Source organism: Carlito syrichta, unplaced genomic scaffold (assembly GCF_000164805.1).
Source record: "Carlito syrichta isolate Samal-C Ts95f unplaced genomic scaffold, Tarsius_syrichta-2.0.1 Scaffold311833, whole genome shotgun sequence".
In the NCBI taxonomy this organism is placed as follows: domain Eukaryota; kingdom Metazoa; phylum Chordata; class Mammalia; order Primates; family Tarsiidae; genus Carlito; species Carlito syrichta.
The window spans coordinates 222,871-246,257 of NW_007255929.1; the positions used below are offsets into that span (position 1 = coordinate 222,871).

General features: G+C 34.6%; 1 protein-coding gene across 5 annotated transcripts in view; it reads right to left on the minus strand.

Annotated features, from left to right (window-relative positions):
- TFG (TRK-fused gene) overlaps nucleotides 1-23,387 on the minus strand; it is a 37,268-nt gene that overhangs the window by 5,152 nt on the left and 8,729 nt on the right. For 3 of the 5 annotated variants that reach the window (XM_021718110.1, XM_008069147.1, XM_008069149.1), the window contains exons 3-6: nucleotides 21,633-21,716; nucleotides 15,737-15,883; nucleotides 11,917-12,084; nucleotides 6,841-6,966 (exon numbers count right to left, since the gene is read on the minus strand). In XM_021718110.1, coding sequence (XP_021573785.1) covers nucleotides 6,841-6,966; nucleotides 11,917-12,084; nucleotides 15,737-15,883; nucleotides 21,633-21,716 — 525 coding nt within the window. Of the gene's footprint in view, nucleotides 1-6,828; nucleotides 6,967-11,916; nucleotides 12,085-15,736; nucleotides 15,884-21,632; nucleotides 21,717-23,387 lie in introns of all 5 variants that reach the window. The other 2 variants (XM_008069146.2, XM_008069148.1) reach the window with 1 other exon arrangement.

Sequence of the window (23,387 nt, forward strand, 5' to 3'; positions counted from 1 at the left end):
TATTCAAGCTACATGCTATTAATCAAAAGACTATGGGCAAACTGGACACTTATGGCAGAAGTTGAGACGCGTACTAGAATAAAATAAATGCATTATTAAATGCCACTTGAACTGAGGTGCAATAGGCAGTTCGCACTCCCAGGCTGACATCAAGAAACAAAGCCCATTTTACAGCCGTGGCTGTTCAGTCCTGCAGGTGTCTGAGTGCTGCCCAGGCAGCACTCAATGAGATACACCCCATATTTATACCTGGCTTATTTCCTAGCAAGCAGTTGTATTTTTTTTTATAATAAAAACAAAATCTTCTCAACTACTTTTTAAGCTATTTATCCTCTTCCCAAATATGAGAAAAAAAAGACTCACAAAATTTTCTTAAATGTTTTCTCAATGATTTAGACTGATAGCATAAAAGGTATTACAAAAGTTAGCCAAATTTAGATACTACCTTAATCTTGGGTTGCATTTCATAACTTTTAGAATACAATAGACCAGAATCTAAAACAAAAAGGTAAGTTGATACAGAAATATAATCAAGGAGAAGAAATATATATAGCATTAACAATGGACTGTCTTAGAAATTAGAGTGATTAACCCCACAACACAAAAATAAGTAAAAAGCAGACAATGAACACATGAAAAAAGTTCAATCCAGTTGGTAATTCCTCTTTCAGATACAAAAAAAACTAAGCCACTTATCTAAGGTCAATAGCCAAGAAAATAACCATCAACAACTGAAAAGAAACATCACTAGAACTCAGGCATAACTCCAAAGCTTTAACTTACAAAGCAGTTTTGCACATATCCCAAGAGCAAAATAATCTAATTTAGGCATTTTCAAACAAGGCTGAGATAAAGGCTTCATGTAGTAGACGCTTGTCATCAATGACTAAGGAACTCCCAGTCAAAAAAGTGTTAATTGTTCTCCTCAAAAATGTGCAAGGTACAATTCTTTACTTACGGTTTTTTTTTTCCCTAAACTGCTACAAACCCATTTTGAAAATACCACTTCTAGGGTTAAAAAATTTCAGAGATTTACTTACTATCTCTGCAAAATATTCCTTTTACAGCAATCCTCAAATAGCATCTTTTTATTCAATGTTGTTCCATTATAACACTGATGGGGAGGAAAAATATTCCTAGCCAGGGCCACAGTCTGCATGGAGCGTGCATGTGCAGGGTCTCCTCCTGTTTGAGTGGGTTTTTCCTGAGTACTCCAGTTTCCTCCCACATCCCAAAGATATACAAGTTAGGTTACTTGACATGCCCAAATGGCCCCCATCTGAGTGAGGGTAAATGTATGTGTGAGTGACACCCTGCGACAGAATGACAGCCTGTACCAAGATTGGTTCCCACTTTGTGCCTTGAGCTGCTGGGACAGGCTTCAGCGACCCACAACCCTGAACTGGAATAAGTGGTTAAATAATTATCCTACTTGTTTGTATAAATCTTTCTTAAATGTATTTATAATTCACATTTGTTTTGGGTCTTTATGTAGAAGTTTGGTGATATTTTTATGACCAGAAATATGCTGTAGGAACTTAACTCATTTATATCAATTAGCCTATTGGTAAAAGTAGTTTCCTTATATATTGTTTCACTTCAAGTCAGTTTCCAGAACCTATCAACAATGTTAAGTGAGGATTTACTGTACTTATTTTAAACCCACTTCATTCAAGTACAAATGGGACTCTGTCACAGTTTTCTGAAACTTAATTAAGAAGTCTGTGTTTAACTGTAAAATAAAAAGGAGGAACATCTCTACATACTTAAGAGAAGTATATAGGATATATGAAGTGAAGAAAACAAGATGCAGACACAGCAGTGTTTTGAGCAATTAAAAAAATACAATCATGCATTGCTTAATGATGAGTACATGTTCTGAGAAATGTGTCATGCAAACATCAGAGTGTACTTACACAAACCAAGACGGTATAACCTACTACACACCTAGACTGTATGGCATAGCAAATACAAACCTGTATGTATAGCATGTTACTCCACTGAATACTGCACACAACTGTAACGCAATGGTAAGTATTTGTGTATCTAAATATAGAAAAAGTACAGTAAAATATGGCAAAAAGATCTAAAAATGGTACACTTGTATAGGGCAATTATCACGAATGCAGCTTGCCAGACTGAGAGTTGCTCTGGCAAAGCAGTGACTGAGTGAGTGAAAGTGAAGGTCTAGGACATTACTGTACACTTATGTAGACTATATAAACACTGTACATTTAATCTACACTAAATTTATTTTTTTTAATTTTATTTCAATAATAAACTAACCTCAGCTTATTGTAATTTTTTTACCTCAAACTTTTTAATTTTTTAACTCTTTTGAAATACTTAGCTTAGAACACATATGGCACAGCTGTACAAAAATTTTCTCTTTATATTCTTATTCTATAGGCTGCTTCTATTTTTAAAATTTTTACATTCTTCTACTTTTTAAAAAACTATGCCACAGATTTTTAAAAATCTATGACAAACACATGCATTAACCTAGACCTACACAGAGTCAGGATCATCAATTTACTGTCTTCCAACTCCATATCTTGTCCTACTGGAAGGTGTTTAGGGATGGTAACATGCATGGAGCTGTTATCTCCTATGGTACAAATGTCTTCTTCTGCAGGACCTATCTGAGGCTGGTTCTGTAGTTAACTTTTTTTTTTAAAGTAGAACTACACTCTGAAATAACAATTAAAAAGTACAGTATATACATAGACCAGTAACACAGTCATTCATCAAGTAGTATATACTATACATAATTATATGTGTTATACTTTTATACGGCTGGCAGTAGGTTTGTTTACATCAGCATTACTGCAAATATATGAGTAATGTTTTGTGCTACAATGTGAACACAAAGTGATCTGGCTACATATCACTAGGCAATAGGAATTTTTCAGCTCCATTTTAATCTCATGAGACCACCATTATAAGCAGTCCGTCATTGACCAGAATGTCATTATGCAGTGCATGACTGTGTAAGCTACACTTTATGTATTATATATTCAACAAGAATCAATGATAGGATACTATAAAAAATAATTTTTAAAAATTACCTAAGGGGAAAAAGAGAAGAGGATGAAACAAAGAGTAATGGTAAGATTTCTGGGAATGTACTGTATTACACAGAGCAGTAGCCAGTCTCCATGATGACTCCCAATGACCTCTGCACATGTATGGCATATGACAATGGGTTGGTATCCTTTACATTCTTAAAAATTAGAAAGATTTAACTCCACATACAAAAATGACCAAAGAACAAGCAGAAGCATATGAGTATCTGTTCTCTTGTGTAGTCCTTCCCATACTGACCTATACACCAAGAGAATAGTACAGAAATAATGGTGAATTTCCTGAGGACAGGTTGTAAAACAGCCCCCTTAACTCTTTCTCTCGACCACTCACTCTGGTGGAAACTGCCAAGTCATGAGACACCCAAGCAACCCTATGGAGAGGTCCACAGAGGACTGACTCCTCCAGCCATGGTTAAGCTTCAGATGACTGTAGCCACAGTAGTCATTTTACTGCAACCTCACGAGAAGCCCTGAGCCAAAATTACAACTAAACCATTCCAGATATCTGACTCTCTCAAACTATATAAGATGTTTGCTGTTTAAGCATTTATGTTTTACGGCAATAATTACATAGCATTAGATAGTATACATAGTTTTGACTTTGAAAACATGTAGAGGATGACAGCTGTTGAGAAAAAAGGACTTAATCGACTACACAGTGTTTGAACAAGTCAACTGTAACAAAATAATTTTTAAACAATTAGACAAATTCAAATATAGACTACTACATATTGACATTAAGAATCATTGTTAAATTTGTTAGGTGTAACAATGGCATGGCATTTGTATTTAAAAAGAAGGTTATCAGTTAGACATGCATACTGAAATAGCTGAGTAAAATAACATGTTCAGAATTTGATTTAAAATTCTCTAGCAAATTTAAAGGGGGACAGAAAGGAAACAGATGAAAAAAGAATGTCAAAATATTGATGTGTTAAAGCCACATGATGGGTACATGAAGAGCAGATTATCTTATGTATATGTTCAAAAATTTACATACAGTTTTCCAGTAATAGGCACTGGCTTTATCTCAAGAAAGGTAACATAACCTGGTTTTTTAAATGATGCTCAATATTTTGTTGATCCTTAGTGAACAAATAATATATTAAGACTACACTCCTTGAGGAAAAACATTTACAATTCCAAGATTCCTTTTATGCGATTTAAGAAACAGCTCAGAATTTCTTAATTTTATTTTGGATTATTACACATTTTAAGAGATTGCTATGTTAATAAATTATAAGTAATACATCTTCATGTTAATAATTCTGCTCAAATTATAACCAGCAGTTGATCTAAATAACTGGCAAATTCAGAGACTTATACATCGTACATCAAAAAGTATCTATTAAAATAGCCTACAATTCATCATAGGAATCTATAAATAACAGACATGTTTGTCTAAAGCTGTGCTATCTAATACAATAAGATATAGTGGCTCCTGAGCACCTGAAATGTGGCTAATCTAAATTGTGATATACTGTTTGTTGTTTGATGTGTTTCAAATTAGTGTAACACCCCAGATTTCTAATACACAATTTTTTAAAAATTTAACTTTTTAATAGTGATTACATGTTGAAATACTGGAGATATTACGCTAAAAATTTAAATTAATTATACTTTTTCTTTAACTTTTTAAAATATAGTTGATAGAAAATTTTAAATTATATGTGGCTTCTTTCAGATAGCACTGATCTATAATTAAGAATCTATATCTAATGAATTTAATCTTTAAATTATGATACATATTAACAATTGCACAATTTTTTATATTGTATGTTTAATATAAACTAAAAGTAGCAGCTGTAGCAAGGCATACAATTAATGCCATTCAAAAAGAATGAAATATGTATCAAATGGTGTTAATCTGATGCATCTGATAAAGGGATCCTGATTGCTGGGAAACAGATGGGAGAAATAATCTTCCCTGTATATTCTTTCATATGTTTAAAATTTTACATATTTGAAAATGTTCTATTAAAACAAACCTTCACAGAATAATCTTAGATACTGTCAGTGGAACCTTAATTCTCATATCTTTGTACAGGAACAGCAAATATTATTTGGTACAATTATACTTCCAACTGTCATTCTACAATAGTAAACAATGGTTAAAATTGGATTTTTTTTAAACAAACAGTTTTAGTTCACTTGCTTGATATAATTGATATGTGCATTAAACTCTCATCATATTCAAACTCTGCTTTTGTCTCTGTTTCAACCCACATCTGCTTCAGTTCTAATTTGTTCTAGTTTTGGCAGTTGCAGTTTGGTACAGAGAAAGACTGTAACTAAAATTGGCTGAGAAAAGGTTTAAAGCAATGCGGTTCTTCCCAAATGACTCATTCATCAGCAAAATGTCACTACATGTACTTCCCTAATGACTAGTATTCACTCAATGGACAACTCTGAAAGTATCACCTAAGGATGGTAGAATTCTATTCCAAAAGTGGTCAGTTCCTTTAGTCTATTGTGTTGTTTTTAGCATGATTGATAACCTCAATCACTTGCTTCTGGTGCTGAAAATACTATCATCTGACCCCTTTAAACAAATAGTTAGAGCACCATCTGGTGTTTGTTTTAAAGTAGAATGTGTGGCTATAAGGGTCCTAAATACATAGGCAATTCACAGAAATAACATGTTAATATCTAAAATGCATCCTAGAGATCAGTATGTACTTAGTCATGTTCTGCAAAATTCCAAGGGTTTCACTGAGTTACCTCAGTGCCAGCTATCCAAAGTTTATGGCCCCAAAACCCCTCTCAACCATAGCAATGACTTTTTAACTGCTTTAAATATTGAGCTTTCAAAGGTGTATTTTATTCAGGACTAAACACATTTTTTTGAAGCCACTAGTTTAGTCCAATTTTCATATTTTACTGTGAGAGAATATCAAAACCCAGAAAGTCTAAGTTACTCAGCCAAGGACACATTATTATTATTATTATTATTATTTTGAGTTGGAGTCTCACTCTGTCGCCCAGGCTGGAGTGCAGTCGCCGCTCCCAGTCACCATAGCCTCGACCTGCTGGGCTCCAGCGATCCTTCTGGAAGCCTCTGCCTTCCAAGTAGCCAGAATTACAGGCATGTGCTACCACGCCCGGCTGATTTTTTGATTTACTGTAGAGATGAGGTCTCGCTGCCCAGGCAGGTCTCGAACCTGCGGGCTCAGGCAATCCACTCACCTCAGCCTCCCAAAGGCGCGGGATTACAGGCTGAGCCAGCGAGCCCGGCCAGGAAACATTATTTAGAGAAGAAAATTTTTACTTACAATACCTTGTTTTTTTCCATTAAAGATATTTTCCTAACTGTACAAAAACATGAAGGGCTATTAATCTTTCCTTCCCCCCCAAAATGACACTTTATCTCTATTTTTAAATTTAAAAAGTAGCCCCTAAGTATTACACAAAATAAGGTGTGAAGTCACCCTTCCAAATTTCACTCTCTTCTCCAAGGACATCACTGACACATATGAATCCTTCTCAGCTTTCAACCAGTCTCTATATCCACATAAACACTTTCTTAGATTTTGTTTTCCCCCCCAATAATCAAAAGCATACCTGACATACTGCTCTATTTCTTTTTAACACCAAATGATGTCACGTCAGTATACCAAAATTGTTCCTAGCTGTGTTCATGGCATGGACTGTATATGTAACATTGCTTACCACTACAACAACACTGCAATAAACATTTCTGCATATGTACCTTCCCACACATGTACTCCAAGCTCTGTTTTACCTTCAATCTGACCTGCTTGTGTCTGAGCTCCTGTATATGGTGGTTGCTGTGGCTGAACTGGTGGGTGAGCTGCTGAGGAAGAGGAAGCAATGCTGTCCGGTGTTCCTGAACGGTCTTCTGCAGGAGCACTGGGTGGCCCTGAGTGGTCATGAAAAGTCAGTTTAGTACCCAGTACGAAGTCTTTCCCCAGCAAGCTCAATTAATAAGTTTGGTTAAAAGAGACTAAAAAGTACTACAAAACAAGTGCATCACCACAAATGTAGCCTTTTACACAGAATAAAGTACATAGTACTTAATTTTTTTCCTTTGCTCCAATCTCTCAATCCAAAACTACAACTGGAAATCCTTACCTATAAATTATGGAGAGCTATATTTCTGAGTTCTAACCACCCCCTGCAAAAACCAAAACTCATGTCTGCAATAACAATAGCCCCTACTCCATGCAATATATTTTGTAGCTCAATCAATCACATCACTTCATTCTTTTTTTTTTGAGTTGGAGTCTCACTCTGTCACCCAGACTGGAGTGCAGTGACCACTCCCGGCCACCGCAGCCTCAACCTGCTGGGCTCAGGCGATCCTTCCGCCTCAAACTTACAAGTAGCTGGAATTACAGGCACGCGCTACCACACCCAGCTAATGTTTGATTTATTGTAGAAATGAGGTCTCACCAAGTTGCCCAAGCAAGTCTCAAACCCGCAGGCTCAGGCAATCCACTCACCTCAGCCTCCCAAAGCGTGGGATTACAGGCTGAGCCACCGAGCCCGGCTATATCACTTCATTCTTAAATGGGTCTCCACTGCCCATAAATTAAGTTCAACTCCCTAGTTTGGTATTCAAGAATCCAAACATTATTTCTAACAATTACTCTTCTCACATGCCCCCTTTCAGCTAAACTGATCTATGCCCTATTCTTACAATATTTAGCAGATTTTTTTTTGGCCTCTATTTCATTTATCACTGTTGTTTCCACTGTGCCCCTTCATATTTAAATATAGCATTATTTCAAACCTAGCTATAATTCCATACTACTAATAAGTCTTCATAATCGACTAATGCTTTTTTCCACTAGTAAACTACTATCTAGTTTACTTGTATTGATCCATCTCAATTTCTGCTTTGTATATCTGAAAAGCTCCCACCTCCCCTCTTAAGAATGCAAGCTCTTTGGGCCAGGCCCCTGACTCTTGATTCCCTTCAACTGTCTCACAAGGCCTAGCAGTCTAACTTACACATAGAGTCACTCAAATTCTTCTAAAATAATGAACATAAGCAAACAGAGAGAATATGCCACAGTTCCAATTTTGTGACAATCAAAAAAGATATTTTGAAGACAATTATAGATATGTCTTACTATTTTCAGTTTTTGTTTTGGCAAAGCAGAAGATTGGTTAAAATCACAGGTTTTGGAACCAGACTACCTATGTACAAATCCCAGAGTTGTCACTCATTGCTGTATCACTCTGGGCATGTTGATCTCTTTCTGTGCCTCAATGTCCTTGTCTGTACAAAAGATGTACTAATTCTTACTTCATAGGGTTACTCTGAGGATTGAGTTAATGAGAACTCATAGAAAGTGCTTTTTAAAGTGATTATATATTAGCTCAGCCTGTAATCTCAGCTATTTGGGAGGCTGAGGTGAGTGGATTGCCTGAGCTCCCGAGTTCAAGACCAGCCTGGGCAACTTGGCGAGACCTCGTCTCTACAATAAATGTAAAAAAAAAAAAAAAAAAATTAGCTGGGCTTAGTAGTGCGTGCCTGTAGTTCCAGCTACTTGCAAGGCTGAAGTGGAAGGACTGACAGAGCCCAGCAGGTCAATAATGGGGTGGCCGTGGTGTACCACTGCACTCCAGCCTGGGCAACAGAGTGAGACTCCAACTCAAAAAAAAAGTGATCATATAGTAAAAGTAAAAGCTTATATAAAAGGGATTACCACTCAAAGTTCCACATAAGTGCTTGCTATTATTTCCTCAGGGCAATAAGTACTTATTAATTTCCCTGAGGACAAGCCTCTATCTTCTGCTCTGGTTTATCCCCAGAACTTACCACTATGTTAGTCACAAAGTTGGCAGCTGATACTCCAAGTATAAATTAGAACCTAAACTAGGTTCTGATAGTGGTAATGCAAAAGAGGTTCATGATTATCAGAGTAAAACAGATGACCACTTCTGTCTGCCACTATTTTACTTAAATTTATATATATGCAGATAAATACATGCACACATTTTCCCTACAAATAATACTCTATTCTCCATATATGTGTATAAAACTTTGACTCCTCCTTCCTCCCTTGTATGTAATTTATTACAGTTAATGTTGCTCATTCTATCTTTGTAATACTTCACCCCTCCCTCCCATTTCTACATTCACTACAACAGCCAAACTTTTAATCACATCACACCTAAAGAAGTACAAAAATATCCGGGCTATCATCTGTGTGTATAGTTTTTCCTGTTACTACAAGGCTGTGAGAAAAATGGTCTTGAAATAATGTGGATCATGTTAATCATATTATTCTGGTATGGCATATACCACATCTAAATCAAAAATTTTAAGTCTGACCTCACACACAGTTATTCACTCTCCTATTTGGCACCTCCTAAAGTCTTAAGTAATAAGTAGTTGAAATGAGCTCAAATATATTTTTTAAATGTAACCCTTGTCTGAATGTCTTATTTTGTCAAGAACAAGCACCATATACAATTATCTGTCTCTTGCTTTCAGATTTTCACACAATTTTCTTTAGCCAATAATCCCATAAAAGTCTCAAATAAATAAATGGATAAACTAAATAAAATATTTCCAACTATTGATAATGGCAAAGTAAATCTGTCAGATAAACTCTCTGGATAACTAAAAATCTGAATGAAATAGAAGAAACTATTTGAAATAACTGGTAGCCAATGAAATGTCAGCACAAACCAGAAGAGTTTACCCCAATGGAATCACAACAGGTAAGAATTATAATCTCTGACCGCTGCAGCTCCAATGGCAGAAAATCATAGTGTTAACTTCATTGCTGAACAAGCAGCTTAAGATTTGGGGGGAAAAATCCCTGGAGTGAAAATGCCATTGAAGAGGTTAAGACCAAAAATCTAGGTATAAACTGACTAAATCCCTAGCTGACCATAGGGTTGGGAGGAGGAAGGGGCATAGCCCAAGAGAGTTAAAAAAAAAAAAAAAAACCCAGCACCTACAGCTGAAAGGACTAAGATATTAGCTGCCATACACAATGGAAAGAAAGAGCAAGGAGTTTTGAGTATGTGAAAGTTGTTGAGATCAAAATAGAGCCACTAATGTCAAAAACAAAACAAAACAAAAAACCCTAACCAAAAAAGCTGGAAAGGTCACGTAGAAAGGGTTCTCATGCTTGTATGCCTGATAACAAAAACTATCACAAAAGACTGCAAAAATCACACAAAAAATACCTTTGCAAGAACATTTACCTAGCAACTGCGTGTCCAACCTCAAATTGGTGTCACCCATGTTACTGATCTTCACAGCCAAGGATAATTATTTCAAAACATTTATTTAATCCTCTTCATTTTTTCCACTAAAAATGTTGTCTTCCTTTACCTTCCTGAATTATGCATAGCTTACTATGGCATGCATATTCCCAATGCAATGTTCTATTCCCAAACAAACATCTTTTTCTTTTCGGGAGCCCCTTTCTGTTTGTTATTTAGGTTGACAAATCCATAGAAATTAACTCCCTGCTAGAGCAACAATAACAAAAAAAAAAAACCCTCAAATGAACATAAAGAATTCCAAGTCACTACAACATATTAACCACAATGTCCAGTTTTCAACCAAAAACTATCATACATGCAAACAGGAAAATGCGACCCATTCTAGGGGTGAGGGATGTGTGTAGGGGGTAGGTGGCAGTCAATAGAAACTGACTCCAAAAAGGCCCAAATGTTGGATGTTGCAGACAAACATTTCAAAGCACTAGTCTAAATATTTTTAAAGAATCAAACAAAAATACATTAAAGAAGAAAAGGAAAACACAGTTGTCATGAGTGTGAAAATAAGGAATCTCAACAGAAAAATAGAAACTATAAAAACTGCTAAATTGAAATTCTAGAGCTAAAAGTACAATAATTAAAACAAAAAATTCAGCCGGGCTCGGTGGCTCAGCCTGTAATCCCGTGCTTTGGGAGGCTGAGGTGAATGGATTGCCTGAGACCGCGGGCGGGTTCGAGATCCGCCTGGGCAACTTGGCGAGATCTCATCTCTACAGTAAATCAAAAAATCAGCCGGGCATGGTAGCATGTGCCTGTAATTCTGGCTACTCAGAAGGCTGAGGCAGAAGGATCGCTGGAGCCCAGCAGGTCGAGCCCTCCAGTCTGGGCAACAGAGTGAGACTCCAACTCAACAACAACAACAACAACAAAATTCACTAGAAAGGTAAAGATTGGAAATCGCAAAGACCATGAAGAGAGTTCTACAGAAATCATTCAATCTGAAGAATATAGAGAAGTCTAAAGAAAAATGAACCTCAAAGACTCATGAGACAATATCAAGTTCAAAAAATTAGAATCTCACAAAAACAGAAAAAACATTGAAAAAATTAAAAAGAAATAAGAATAAAACAGTATAGGTGCTGTTTTAAGGCTAAAAGCTTATTCATATAAGAGAACTTTCTACACTAAAGCAAGTTAACCAGAAATTTACATTTAATTTTCAGTTTCTCTAAGACCAAAAGAGATAATAAAACCTATCAAATGTAATTCAAATACTGCAACAAATGTCAGATAAATTATAAAATAATTCAGATTTTTAAAAAATTCTAAATTTTACTTTCAATAAAATTTGCTTGAAACCACATAGTGCTTATTCTTTAAGGATGGGGTTCTATCTACTGATTGGCAGAGAGAACAAGTAAGCTTTCTGGGACACTGGAAATCATCTACATCTTGATCATATTTTACACAGGTGTATATATATGTAAAAATGTATTTAACTCAAACTTTAGGGTTTATGCACTTCACCATATCCAGTTATTCCTCAATTAAATAAAAGAGAAAAGAGAGAGAAGGAAGGAGGGAGGAATGAAGGAGGGAAAATAGTTAGGAATTAACTTACCTGAAACCTGATCATCTGTTAAGCCAAATGCTGACATAACATTTTTATTGATTTCATCTTGGTTTTTCAAAGGATCAAAAGCTGACATACTTGCTGCCATAACCTGAGTAGACTGTTTTCCAGAAGAATCAGAAGAAGCAGGCTTTTCTTCCCTACCATCCACAGTATCTACAAGATGAATAGAGGAATAAACAAAAACTTGTTTCCATTTTATTTACACTCAATGAGGCCTAAAAATACAAAATAGGGAAATATATTTATAAAATATAAATAATTTAGTCTGGAATGTATATCTGAATACAAGATTACAGATCATTTTACTTTCTTCTTTATACAAAATCAAGAGGAATGGGCAAAAAGAAACATACGGTAAATGACACCTATAAAAAAAGACAAAGTACCTCATCCTTTCCTAAGAATCATTAGGTGGAAAAAAAGATACAAGCTCCTTAACAAACAGAGAGAAACTTTTTTTTTGAGCCCTATGACCTATACCATGGTATCAGATACATACTAGGAACTCTGGAAATAAAAGTTATGATAACTAATGCTTTATTTTGTAAAAATATAAAAAGCTTAACTAATATTAGAATCTCAAACTTTATGTTTTATTTCTACTGTCTACTAGCACACTATTAAATTACATGGAACTCTAGCCAACCCGAATTCATGCTTAATTTTCTATTAATAGTACATTAAAAACATACAATGAATTTTCTACCCCTTATTTTAAAATACTTATTAAAATCCTCACAGACAAAATGTTATGTATGGAATCTATTTCAAAATAATATGGGAGGGATGGAACTGTGTAGGAGTACAGTTGACATGACACTATGAGTTGATAACTGATGAGGTTGAATGTGGGTTTATGGGATACATTATATTATGTCTACTTTTTACATATTTAAACTTTTCCATTAAAAATTTGTTAAAAATAAAATGATAAACATTATGAGAAGATTACGTTTAAAAACATGTTTTTCTTCTAAGAATACTAAGATATTCAACAGGTATTTACACTACCTACTTGTGAATGAACAAGAGTTAAAGAATAACCTAAGTTTACAAATAGGAACCCAAGGCCAAGATACAAAATAAATAAACAAACAAGTAAACAAAATGAATGTTGCTAACCATTCAGTCAATTAAAAGACAATGGGTTATCAATTTTTTCTATTAGCAAGTAATGAGCATCTATCATTAGATCATCCCTGTGGTCAACACAAAATTTATCTTGTGAAAAAAATGTACACACTAAGTAGAACATAAACACCCCGAGAAAACACAGGCTAGAAGCGCTCAATCATTTCTAACTTACCATTTCAGGTTACCCTAATATTACAAAACTTCTAGAATAAAACTCCCAGAAGCACTCCTTTAAAATATGTCTATCAGTTATCTATCTTTCTCACCTAGTTCCTTCCTCTAGTCCCAAGGCTATATCCCAAGAGAATACCACACCAATCTTATAAATTATTCCCCCTCACAACACTACTGCCTCTCACTGTCTATGCCTCTTTTTACTTATCACGAGCTAAATTCATCAGGAAGAATGCTGTATGTTCTACTATTTATTCCATTAGCTGCTAGAGATACTTCAACAGGTCAATCTTGTATTTAAGGTAGCTTATACATCATTTGAAAACAAGCCAAAAACCACTGTAGAAGTAAAGCACTGAAGACCATAGGTGGCCACATGTTTCTTGTTGTAAATATTAACAGTATTGACAGCTGATGGTAATTTTATTCTGTGAACCAGACTTTAGTTTCTGATGTTTCTGAGATTATTAAATCAAGATATGTTTTAAGAGTTTAGAAGTTTAAGAACTTTCACAGAAGCCAAGTGGCCAAGAGGTAAGTTATCTTACAAATGCAGGAGGAAAAAAAAATTAAGTTATAATTATCTTTAAAAAATAAAACACAAGCTATGTTATTCTTACATCATCTTACCATCAGATATGTCAGATAGGACACCATGAGTAGAAAATGGCCACACAGAGAAACATGTAGCATAATTTCCAAGATGCAGAGAAGGAACCAATTTTAACATCTTTCACATTAACAGAGGTAAGAAGTTAACAATAAAATAATATGAAAATATAGAAACACTCAATAAAGAAAAACAATGGACATAGTAGCAAGAAACAGGTGAGAAAGTTTCACCTGAAGCAAAAAACATATGATTCTATTCCTTAGACTAGAATGTGGGCCACTGTATCTAATTTGTATACAGTAATGCCTATACCAGTTAAATCCCCTGAAAATATATGCAAATATTGTGGTAGACTCTATGAATTTTACTAGGAAAATGGTCTAAAGTTTTCCCTGGTTTTGATCTAAATAACTAGAGCTTTTTGCTTGGAGAGAGATGGTTCAGGACAGGCAACCTGCTTTGATTTGAAATATAAAAGCTTTCATCATCAAGTGGCCAAGAGGATTTCATTATAGTATCTCAGCAAATCTCCATTATGTTCTGAAACTGAGGTGGAACTAGAAATTAATACTCAATCATCAAATATGTATTGAGCATCTACCATTCATGCAATTCCACATGACTGGAAGAAGAGAAAAATGATGAAAAATGCATTTCACTTAAACTATAACTAAATTAAGGACAGAAAACAAAAACTCCAAAATAATTTATTGGCCAAAAATATGATATATGCCACTTTTCCACAAAAATCATCTCTATTAAGTCCTTCAAATGCAGTCATCCAGACTAGATCAAAAAAATTACTATTTCACAATATGAACAGTTTTAAACATTTGAAAATTATAAGCAATTTTAAAAAATCAGTTTTTTTAAGTGTAACATCTAAGTAGCTTAAACAAAGTTGAGGAAATATTTTTAAATCTACTTTCAAGCCATAACACATACTTAAATTTCAGACCACATATCAAAATATATTTGGTCCCAAAACTGTATGTCAGTTCAAATCTGTCAATACATCTTGCTTTATCTTAACATAAATAGTACATGTCATCTGTAAAGGAAAAAAATTCAGTTTTTCTCTGAATATTATTATTAAAAAGTTTAAAATAGCTTTACAATTTACCATTTTAATGCACAGTACTAATCTAGAAGTATTTTTTACTTGAAACTACCTCCTTTACTACATAAAACTCATGAAATGATTTTTAATTCCTAGAGTTCATTATTTATTAAACTGAAGAAGGTTCATGAGTCAAAAGGATTAGTAATTGACTTATGTCATAAACCCAGAAGTCCAAGACTAGTTACAAAAGAATCCTTCAGAGAGCACTTTATTTTATTTTATTTTTTTGAGTTGGAGTCTCACTCCATCGCTCCGACCTGAGTGCAGTGGCATACTCCCAGCCACCACAGCCTCGACCTGCTGGGCTCCAGTGATCCTTCCGCCTCAGCCTTCCAAGTAGCCGGAACTACAGGTGCGCACTACCACACCTGGCTAATTTTTAATTTATTGTAGAGATGAGGTCTCATCAAGTTGCTCAGACGGGTCTCAAACCCTTGAGCTCAGGCAATCCACTCGCCTAGGCCTCCCAAAGCGCTGGGATTACAGGCTGAGCCACCGACAGAGAGCACTTTAAAAACGGAATTCCCAGGCCCTACCCTCTAGCAGGTGTATGATGAGATCCAGGAATTGGTATAATGAAACCTCCCAATAATCTTGACGAATAACTAGGTTTGGGAACACACCAGACATGAATACTAACACACAGACAGCAGCAGGAACAAGAAAGAGTGCCATCCTACTCTTACTTAAAAAAAGGTTTTAAAAAATCTGTAAAAAGACGTAAGAACAATAAATCAGAATAAAATAGATTCATAGTTTACCATTTTCAGGAATATTAGTGGATGGTCCTGGTTCTCCAGGTGGTTCCAAGCTATCTAATAATCGATTCACTTTATTTCGAAGTTCTATCAGTTCTCGACGAAGATATTTCACCTGACTTGATTCAAGGGGTCTTGGTTGGCCATTAACTGTAATAAAAGCATTAATTTACTTAAAATGAGGAGATGTTCTTAAGTATATCAATAATATGCAATAAGAAAAAATAAATACAATGCCTTAAACAAAAAAAAAAAGCAAACATACTGTTGTCATTTGAGTAACTCTTTTTAAGGACAGGATTCTTCACTGCTAATAACTTGCTTTGGAAAAAAAAAACATTCACCAGTCTTTCTTGACACCAGACCTGTGGCCTATGACCATACCAGTAAAAAGATTTATTAGAAAAATTCAACTACAATAAAATAAAACCTATACTAAATTAAAAACTCTACTTTTTAATATAAAGTATATAACTTCAAAAGTTCATTTTATTTCACACTATTTAATATTCTTGAAATAATACAAAAAAACCTTAATCTATAAATAAATGTTAAAAGATACAATATGACTGATAGGTCTGTTATCCCTCTTGCCTACTTTTGTCTTAAAAAAAGAAAAAACTGCTAATTATAACAGATGATCTAAAAAGTAAGTAACCCATTAAAAAATATACACAGAATTTATAAATCTACATCATCATTGTCCTTCAAAAACAGTTACTTCCAGAGATACTACATAACCCACAAAAGGTCAGAGACTACTCAATAATCACTAGTTTTAATGAAGGCAACATTACCTCATTTAATTACCCATTTTGTCCAAATGACTTTCAGCTGACTGAAAAAAAATGAAATCCTTCATTCAGCAACAAAGACTGTCACCACCGAGGTTATTTAAAAAAAAAAAAAAGAAAGAAAAGAAAGTGACACAAGGCTCTGAATGCAAACCCCAAAACAGGAGTTTAAAAATTAAACTAAATGCTTTACACACTGCCAGTACACATACACACAAACTCCTGAAGCACCTAATTAGAAAAGGACGTCTGCTTAAAATAAGGTTCAGGGAGATGAGATTCTTTGGTAAATACGTCTCAAATATCAAACCACAAATATAAGCTTCAAGAAGAAAATCTACCAGTAATTCACATATTTCCTGCCATGGCTTCGTGCAAGTTCAATACCTACAAGTTCAATAATCTCCTATCTACATCAATTAATTACTGGCTTTCACTTGGTATTATTGGGTTTTCTCCAATATCTGAGAATGAGAAAAGCAGCGCCTGACAGCCAGGACCTGGTCTGGTACTGTGAGATAGACCTTAGTGTCTCTAGAGCGGGACTGTAGTGTTCTCCTGTTGGTCAACATCAGACAAGACAACTGTGTGACTGTGATAGATCAAGAGTTCATATAATCATGTCAAAACTCAAGACAAAAACAAGAACACTAACCAAACCACAAAAATGACCAAACATTCCTCTATCCTGGCAAATATGAGTGACTGCTATTGCTTTACCAATTACAGCTTTAGCCTCAGTTCATTCTTCCCACATTCTAGATAAATTTCATAAGACACCCAATCACAGAATCACCTCCACTTCCTCAAAGTATCCAATCCACAGCAAAGTCCCACTTCCTTGAACCTTATCCAAAATCACCTAACACAAACACAATAATTTACTGATTTTTCCTTGTTTCATCAATTTTTCCTTAGGAAAAAATCTAAAGCCAAGATGCATACGTATTCAAACTGTTACATAGTCCTAGTAAAGTATTCTTTTTATCATCATAAAGTGACTATTACTAATCAAGTTTTTACATAAGTCTATTGTTATTAATGGCCAGCTTTCTTTGCATTTGTCTACTATATCTTTTTGTAGCCCTTTAATTTCAAACTGCATAATAGAATCTTTTAGTGTGTCTCTTAGAAGCAACATATAACTGTATTTCTTTTATTTTTAACTCCAGAGATTCTGTCTTTCAACTAGTACCTGTAGTCAGTTAATGTACACTGTGATTAGCATTTTCTTCTATTTAATGAGTTTTCTCTTTACTTCATTTCTTCCCACCTTGTAGTGAACTAAGCAGGTGAGTACCCTTTTGTTTCCTTTTTTTTTCCTCTTTCCTGGCTATTTTTTCTTTTCTTTTTTGAGAAAGCAGGGTTTATTGAGAAGACAGAAAAGTTCCCAGTGGAAGAGGACCTAAGGGGTTGTCCTAGTTCTTATTTTTCAACAATCACTCTTACATTTTACAAAAACATACTTCAATTTTAAAATTTTAAGGTTAGCCAGGCATGGTGGCTCCCGCCTATAATCCCAGCACTTTGGGAGACTGAGGTGAGAGGACTGCCTGAGCCCAGGGGTTCAAGACCAGTCTGGGCAACTTGGCAAGACCTTGTCTCTACAATAAATAAATAAATAAATAAGTACATAAATAAATAATTAGCTGGGCATGATGGTGCATGCCTATAGTTACAGCTACTTGGAAGACTGAAGCAGAAGGTATCACCTGAGCCCAACAGGTGGAGGCTGCAGTGGCCATGAGTGTGTCACTGCACTCCAGCCTGGGTGACAGTTAAGATTCCAACCCAAAAAAAAAAAAAAAAAATTTTCTAAAGTTAATTATAATGGTCCTTCAAAATAAGTCCTTAAAATATTTTTCCAGCTATTTGGAAGGCTGAGGTGGAAGGATCGCCTGAGCCCATCAGGTCGAGGCTGCAGTGGCCATGAGCATTCCACTGCACTCCAGCCTGGGCAACAGAGTAAGACTCTGACTCAAAAAAAAAAAAAAAAAAAAAAAATTTGATTTCTATCATCTCCTCCCATCTTACATAAAATTATTGCTCATAATTTTTGTTCTAATTTTTTATACTCCTAAAACTATTAGTGATTTGTGTAATCAATGCTCATTTAAATGTATATAAGTTAACCAACCAGTTAATTTGCTCATGACTGATTCTCGCATCTTTCACCATCTTCTGGACTCAATTTCCTTCTTGTTGAAGAATGCTATTAAAAATTCAAAACAAGAATCCATGGATTGAAAATCCTCGACCTTTGTTTGAAATGTGTTTACTCCTGGAGTTTAGCAGACTATAAAATGCTACTTTCCTAGTTATTTTCCTTAACCATTTGAAGATATGATTCTAATGTCTTCTAGCTTCTGTTATTACAATGAAGAAGTCTACTGACAGTCTGATTGCTTCATAGGTGATCAGTCTTATTGTCTCCGGCTACTTTTAAGATAATCTTTTTATATTACATATTTTTCTGTTTCATGACAAAATGTCAATAGGGATTTATTTTTACTTATCCTGCTCAGAACTCACTATGCCTTCTAAATCTGAGGGTTTACATATTCTTTATATAATTCTGCAAACTGTTAACATATTTCTACTCCCCACTCCCTCCTTTAAATTCTTGATAGAAATACACTGGACTTTCTCATTCTCAGTTTCTCTTTCATATTCTCCATGTCTGTGTTTTTGTGCTTTATTCTATAATTTCTTTGGACTTCCTTTTCAGTTAACTAATTCTCTTTTTAGCTCTGGTTAATCAGTTGTTTAACCTATCCACTTAGTATTTAATTTTGATGATTATATTTTCCTTTCCAAAAGCTACCTTAAGTTCTTTTTCATAGTGCCTTGTTGTTATAGTCTTATTCCTTCTCTTATGTCTCTAATAACTTTTAACATACATTTTGTGGACTATCATGTCTATTAACTAATCCCACTATAGTTGTGTCCACGGTTTCTTGCTTACATGGACGGTTTCATGTGTCTTGGTTTTAAACTCTATGTTCATCAACAGGATTTTGTGAAAACTATGTGGCCTGTATTGAAAATATACCTTCTGGAGACTTTTGCCTTTGCTTCTGCTATTTTTTAATGGTAATATCTTGGCTTAGAAGTTCCAAACCACACAGATAGTTTAAATTTAAAGCCAAATCACCTAAAGACCATGATTATGAATCCTCAAGGAAGACTTCCCAAACCCCTGAGAGCCCCAAGAGATAGCAGTCAAGCTGCCTTAATTTTTCATATATCAAGGGAGAAAATTTTGTTTTCTACGATAACTCTTTTTGAAGAATAGCCCACTGAGCATCTAGGACCAAAAGCCTACACCATACACACCAAATGACAAGTCCTTAAATTATGCAGACTAAACTTTCACCATCACCACCAAGAGCATCCCAAGTTTCAACTTTTAGATATTTCCCTTGCTTTCCTGGACACACTGAGTTACAGAATTTAAAAAATGTATTTGTAATAGTTTTTCTAGCAGGCCCTCAGTGTCTTTAGGAAAAAAAGTTTTAAGGTTATCTAATCTGCCTTATACCAGGCCAATAGTTAAGTGTGTTAGATTCAACATTGTAAAAAACCTTTTAAAAATTTTAAATGGTTTTTGTTATTAACTTTTAAAAATCTGATTCATATTCATCCTTCCTTGATGGAGATAAGCTGCCAGAAATTAAATCAACAAGCCATAATCATATTTCATACTGAGCATTAAAGTTCAGAGCAACATAACTTTTTAAAGAATGCTAAACAAAACAATCAGAAAAAATGTACACATTTTATTTTTCACACAATCATGCTACCACTTTACTCGTATAATCATTTCTATCTTATCCCTTAAGAGTTCTACATTGCAAATCTATTAAGATCTAAAAGAGAAAATACAACAGATTAAAATTTGTCTTAAATTTGTTTCTATCAGAACTATCTTTAATCTTTAAGTACTCCTTGGAAAATATTGTCTAAAATATCGCTTAAATGTTAAGCCCTGAGAATAAGTAAAGGCATAATATACCATAATATAATATAGAGGAAGATAATTATAAATTCTTAGAGAATGCAAAGATTGTTTTAATCCTATTATTATTTTTTTAAGTTGGGGGTCTCAACTGTTGCCCATGCTGGACTGCACTGGCATATCATGGCTCACCACAGCCTCAACCTCCTGAGTTAAGGTGAACCTTACCCCTCAGCCTCCCAAGTAGCTGGGACTACAGGTTGCACTATTTTTTTTTTTTTTTTTGGAGAGACAAGGTCTCACTATGTTGCCTAGGCTGGTCTCAAACTATCTTCCTGCCTTGGCCTCACAAATTGCTGCATAAGCCACTGCACCTGGCTCTGCAATTTATTGTAATCTTGATACCCTTATACAAGAGACAAACATTACTATTTAGGGTTACAAAGCAGATGTGAAATTGAAAATATGCTTACTTTCTATTACTCTTCCCCCTAAAAAAAAATAAATAGCCTAAAAATTCAAAAACAGTGATATAGCTACATTAAAGTTATAATACTGTATTAGGGACACCCAAGTTACATCTGATTTTAAGTTATATCTGATTTCTTTCTTTTTTTTTTTTTTTGAGTTGGAGTCTGACTCTGTTGCCCAGGCTGGAGTGCAGTGGTGGCACGCTCACAGCCACCCCAGTGTCAACCTGCTGGAATCAGGTGATCCTTCCTTCCACCTCAGCCTTCCAAAGCAGAACTACAGGCATGTACTACCAAGGCTGGCTAATTTTTTTAATTTATTGTAAAGATGAGGTTTCGTCAAGTTGCCCAGGCCGTTCTCGAAGCTGTGGGCTCAAGCAATCCCCTCACCTTAGAGCCACCATGCCCAGCCTATATTTGATTTCTTAACACACTCTCTTCTTACAAAATTAAACTTCCATTATTTTCTGAAACATACACGGCCAGAAGTTTCAAGTAATTTAAAACCACTTCTTGAACACAAATTAACTTGAATTTGTCTAAAGTATCAAATTAAAGTATTAATTTTGCATAAGTGATTGCTTAACTCTGAGCCTTTAAAAAGAAAAAATCCAAAAAGTTCTTAATAAAAATACAACAAATAAAACAATAAATTTATTAGAAAGTTTACCACTCACCAAATAATGTCAGTTTCAGTATCCTACTACATTGTATTGCAAAGGAAAGATCAGAACTATCAAAAATTGTTATAAGATCTCCATCTGGAATTTAAAAAAAAGAAACGATTTTCAGATTTGTATGAGCAATAAACTAGGACACAGTCAGACCATAAACTCTCCCATAAAACTCTCAAATATGAAAGGATCATCTCTCAAAGAAGTATTCGTTCAAACAATTTTGCTTATGGCAAGGTATTTATCATATCCTCATAAGAAAATGTAGCTATTTAACTTTTTCTAATCAGCAGAATGAAAGTTACGGTAGCAATATCACAAATTATTTAGACTGAAATCTTTCTGTTTCAAATATTTAAATATATTTACCAAAAGTTAAAGTAATAAAGATTCTCAAGGCTCCAGTCCTAAATAAAGTTAAGATACCACAGACAAAAAGGGAAGAGAAACCACATAAACAATAACTAAAAGTGTTGCAAAAAAGAGGTTTTGCAGAATTGCTTTAATGAATGAACAGACAGTGAATTACTTCAGGTCACTGACCATTTTGATACTAAGATGAAAACAGTCAACTGTTCCCAGAAAAATATGTATAAACACAAAATAGTTCATATTTAAGACTGAAATCCCCCAGATCCCAGGGTCAAAGAATACTGTAATTAGCTTATCAATTGCATGTTCCAAACACTTTCAAAGGGCTCTAGAGAAAGTAAAAACAGAAAAGCAACCATAAGATAAGGAATTGGCAAAGGGCATCTCCAGAACATCTTCACAGACATAGGTGGGCAGGGAGGAATTTTGTACTGGGGAGGCCACAAAGTGACTCCAAGGATGCTCTACTGCACCAATTTTGACGTTAATTAAGCAGATTCATTTTAGACAAAGATGGCAATATCTGAGGAGTTTATAATGGTTTTTAGCTCTTTATAACCAGACCCACTTTTTATAACATAGCATGTCTAATGTTCAACTTTCAGAGATTCTAGCCATAAACACATTTTTAAGAAAATAAAGCATATATGTAAAAAAAGGAATCTTTCTATAACTGCCCCTTTTTCTTTTCTGAATCCCACAGTAGAAACAGAGTATCTCTGATGGCAGGAACTTTACCTGAAGCCATCCCTCAACTCTAAGTGTCCAACACAGTATAGGGAAAACAAATCAGAATAACTCAAAACACTTTTTAAAACATCAAGAAAAAAAGTACAACATTGTAACCAAATGTAGAAAACAAATTTCAAAAATGAGTATACCCCAAGCTAACAACTGTGACCAACGGATAAACATATAGAACTGGGAATAAATGGTTTTTACATTTCTAAAAGGTTGTTAAAAAAAAAATGATGATAATGATGAGACAGAGGCCTCGTGTGACCCATAAAGCTATAATATTTGTCTGATCTTTTATAGAAAAAGTTTACTGATCCTTGCCCTAAACAAAAACAAGTTAGTTAAGAGGAAGCCAGTCAGTAAAGTCATTTTAAGAAACACTAAGTTTAAGGCAAGAGCAAAGCATCTCAAAAAAAGACAGTTAAGGAAATCTAGCCAAAGCAATTAGGTGAGAGAAAGAAATTGGAAAGGAATAAGTCAAATGGTCTCTGGTGCAGATATTACCTTATCTACAGAAAAATCCAAAGACTACCAAAAAAGTTCAGAACTGACCAATCAATTCAGTAAAGTTGCAGGATACCAAGTTAATATATAAAAATCAGTGATATTTTTATATACAAACAACAAACTAGCTGAAAAAGAAATCAA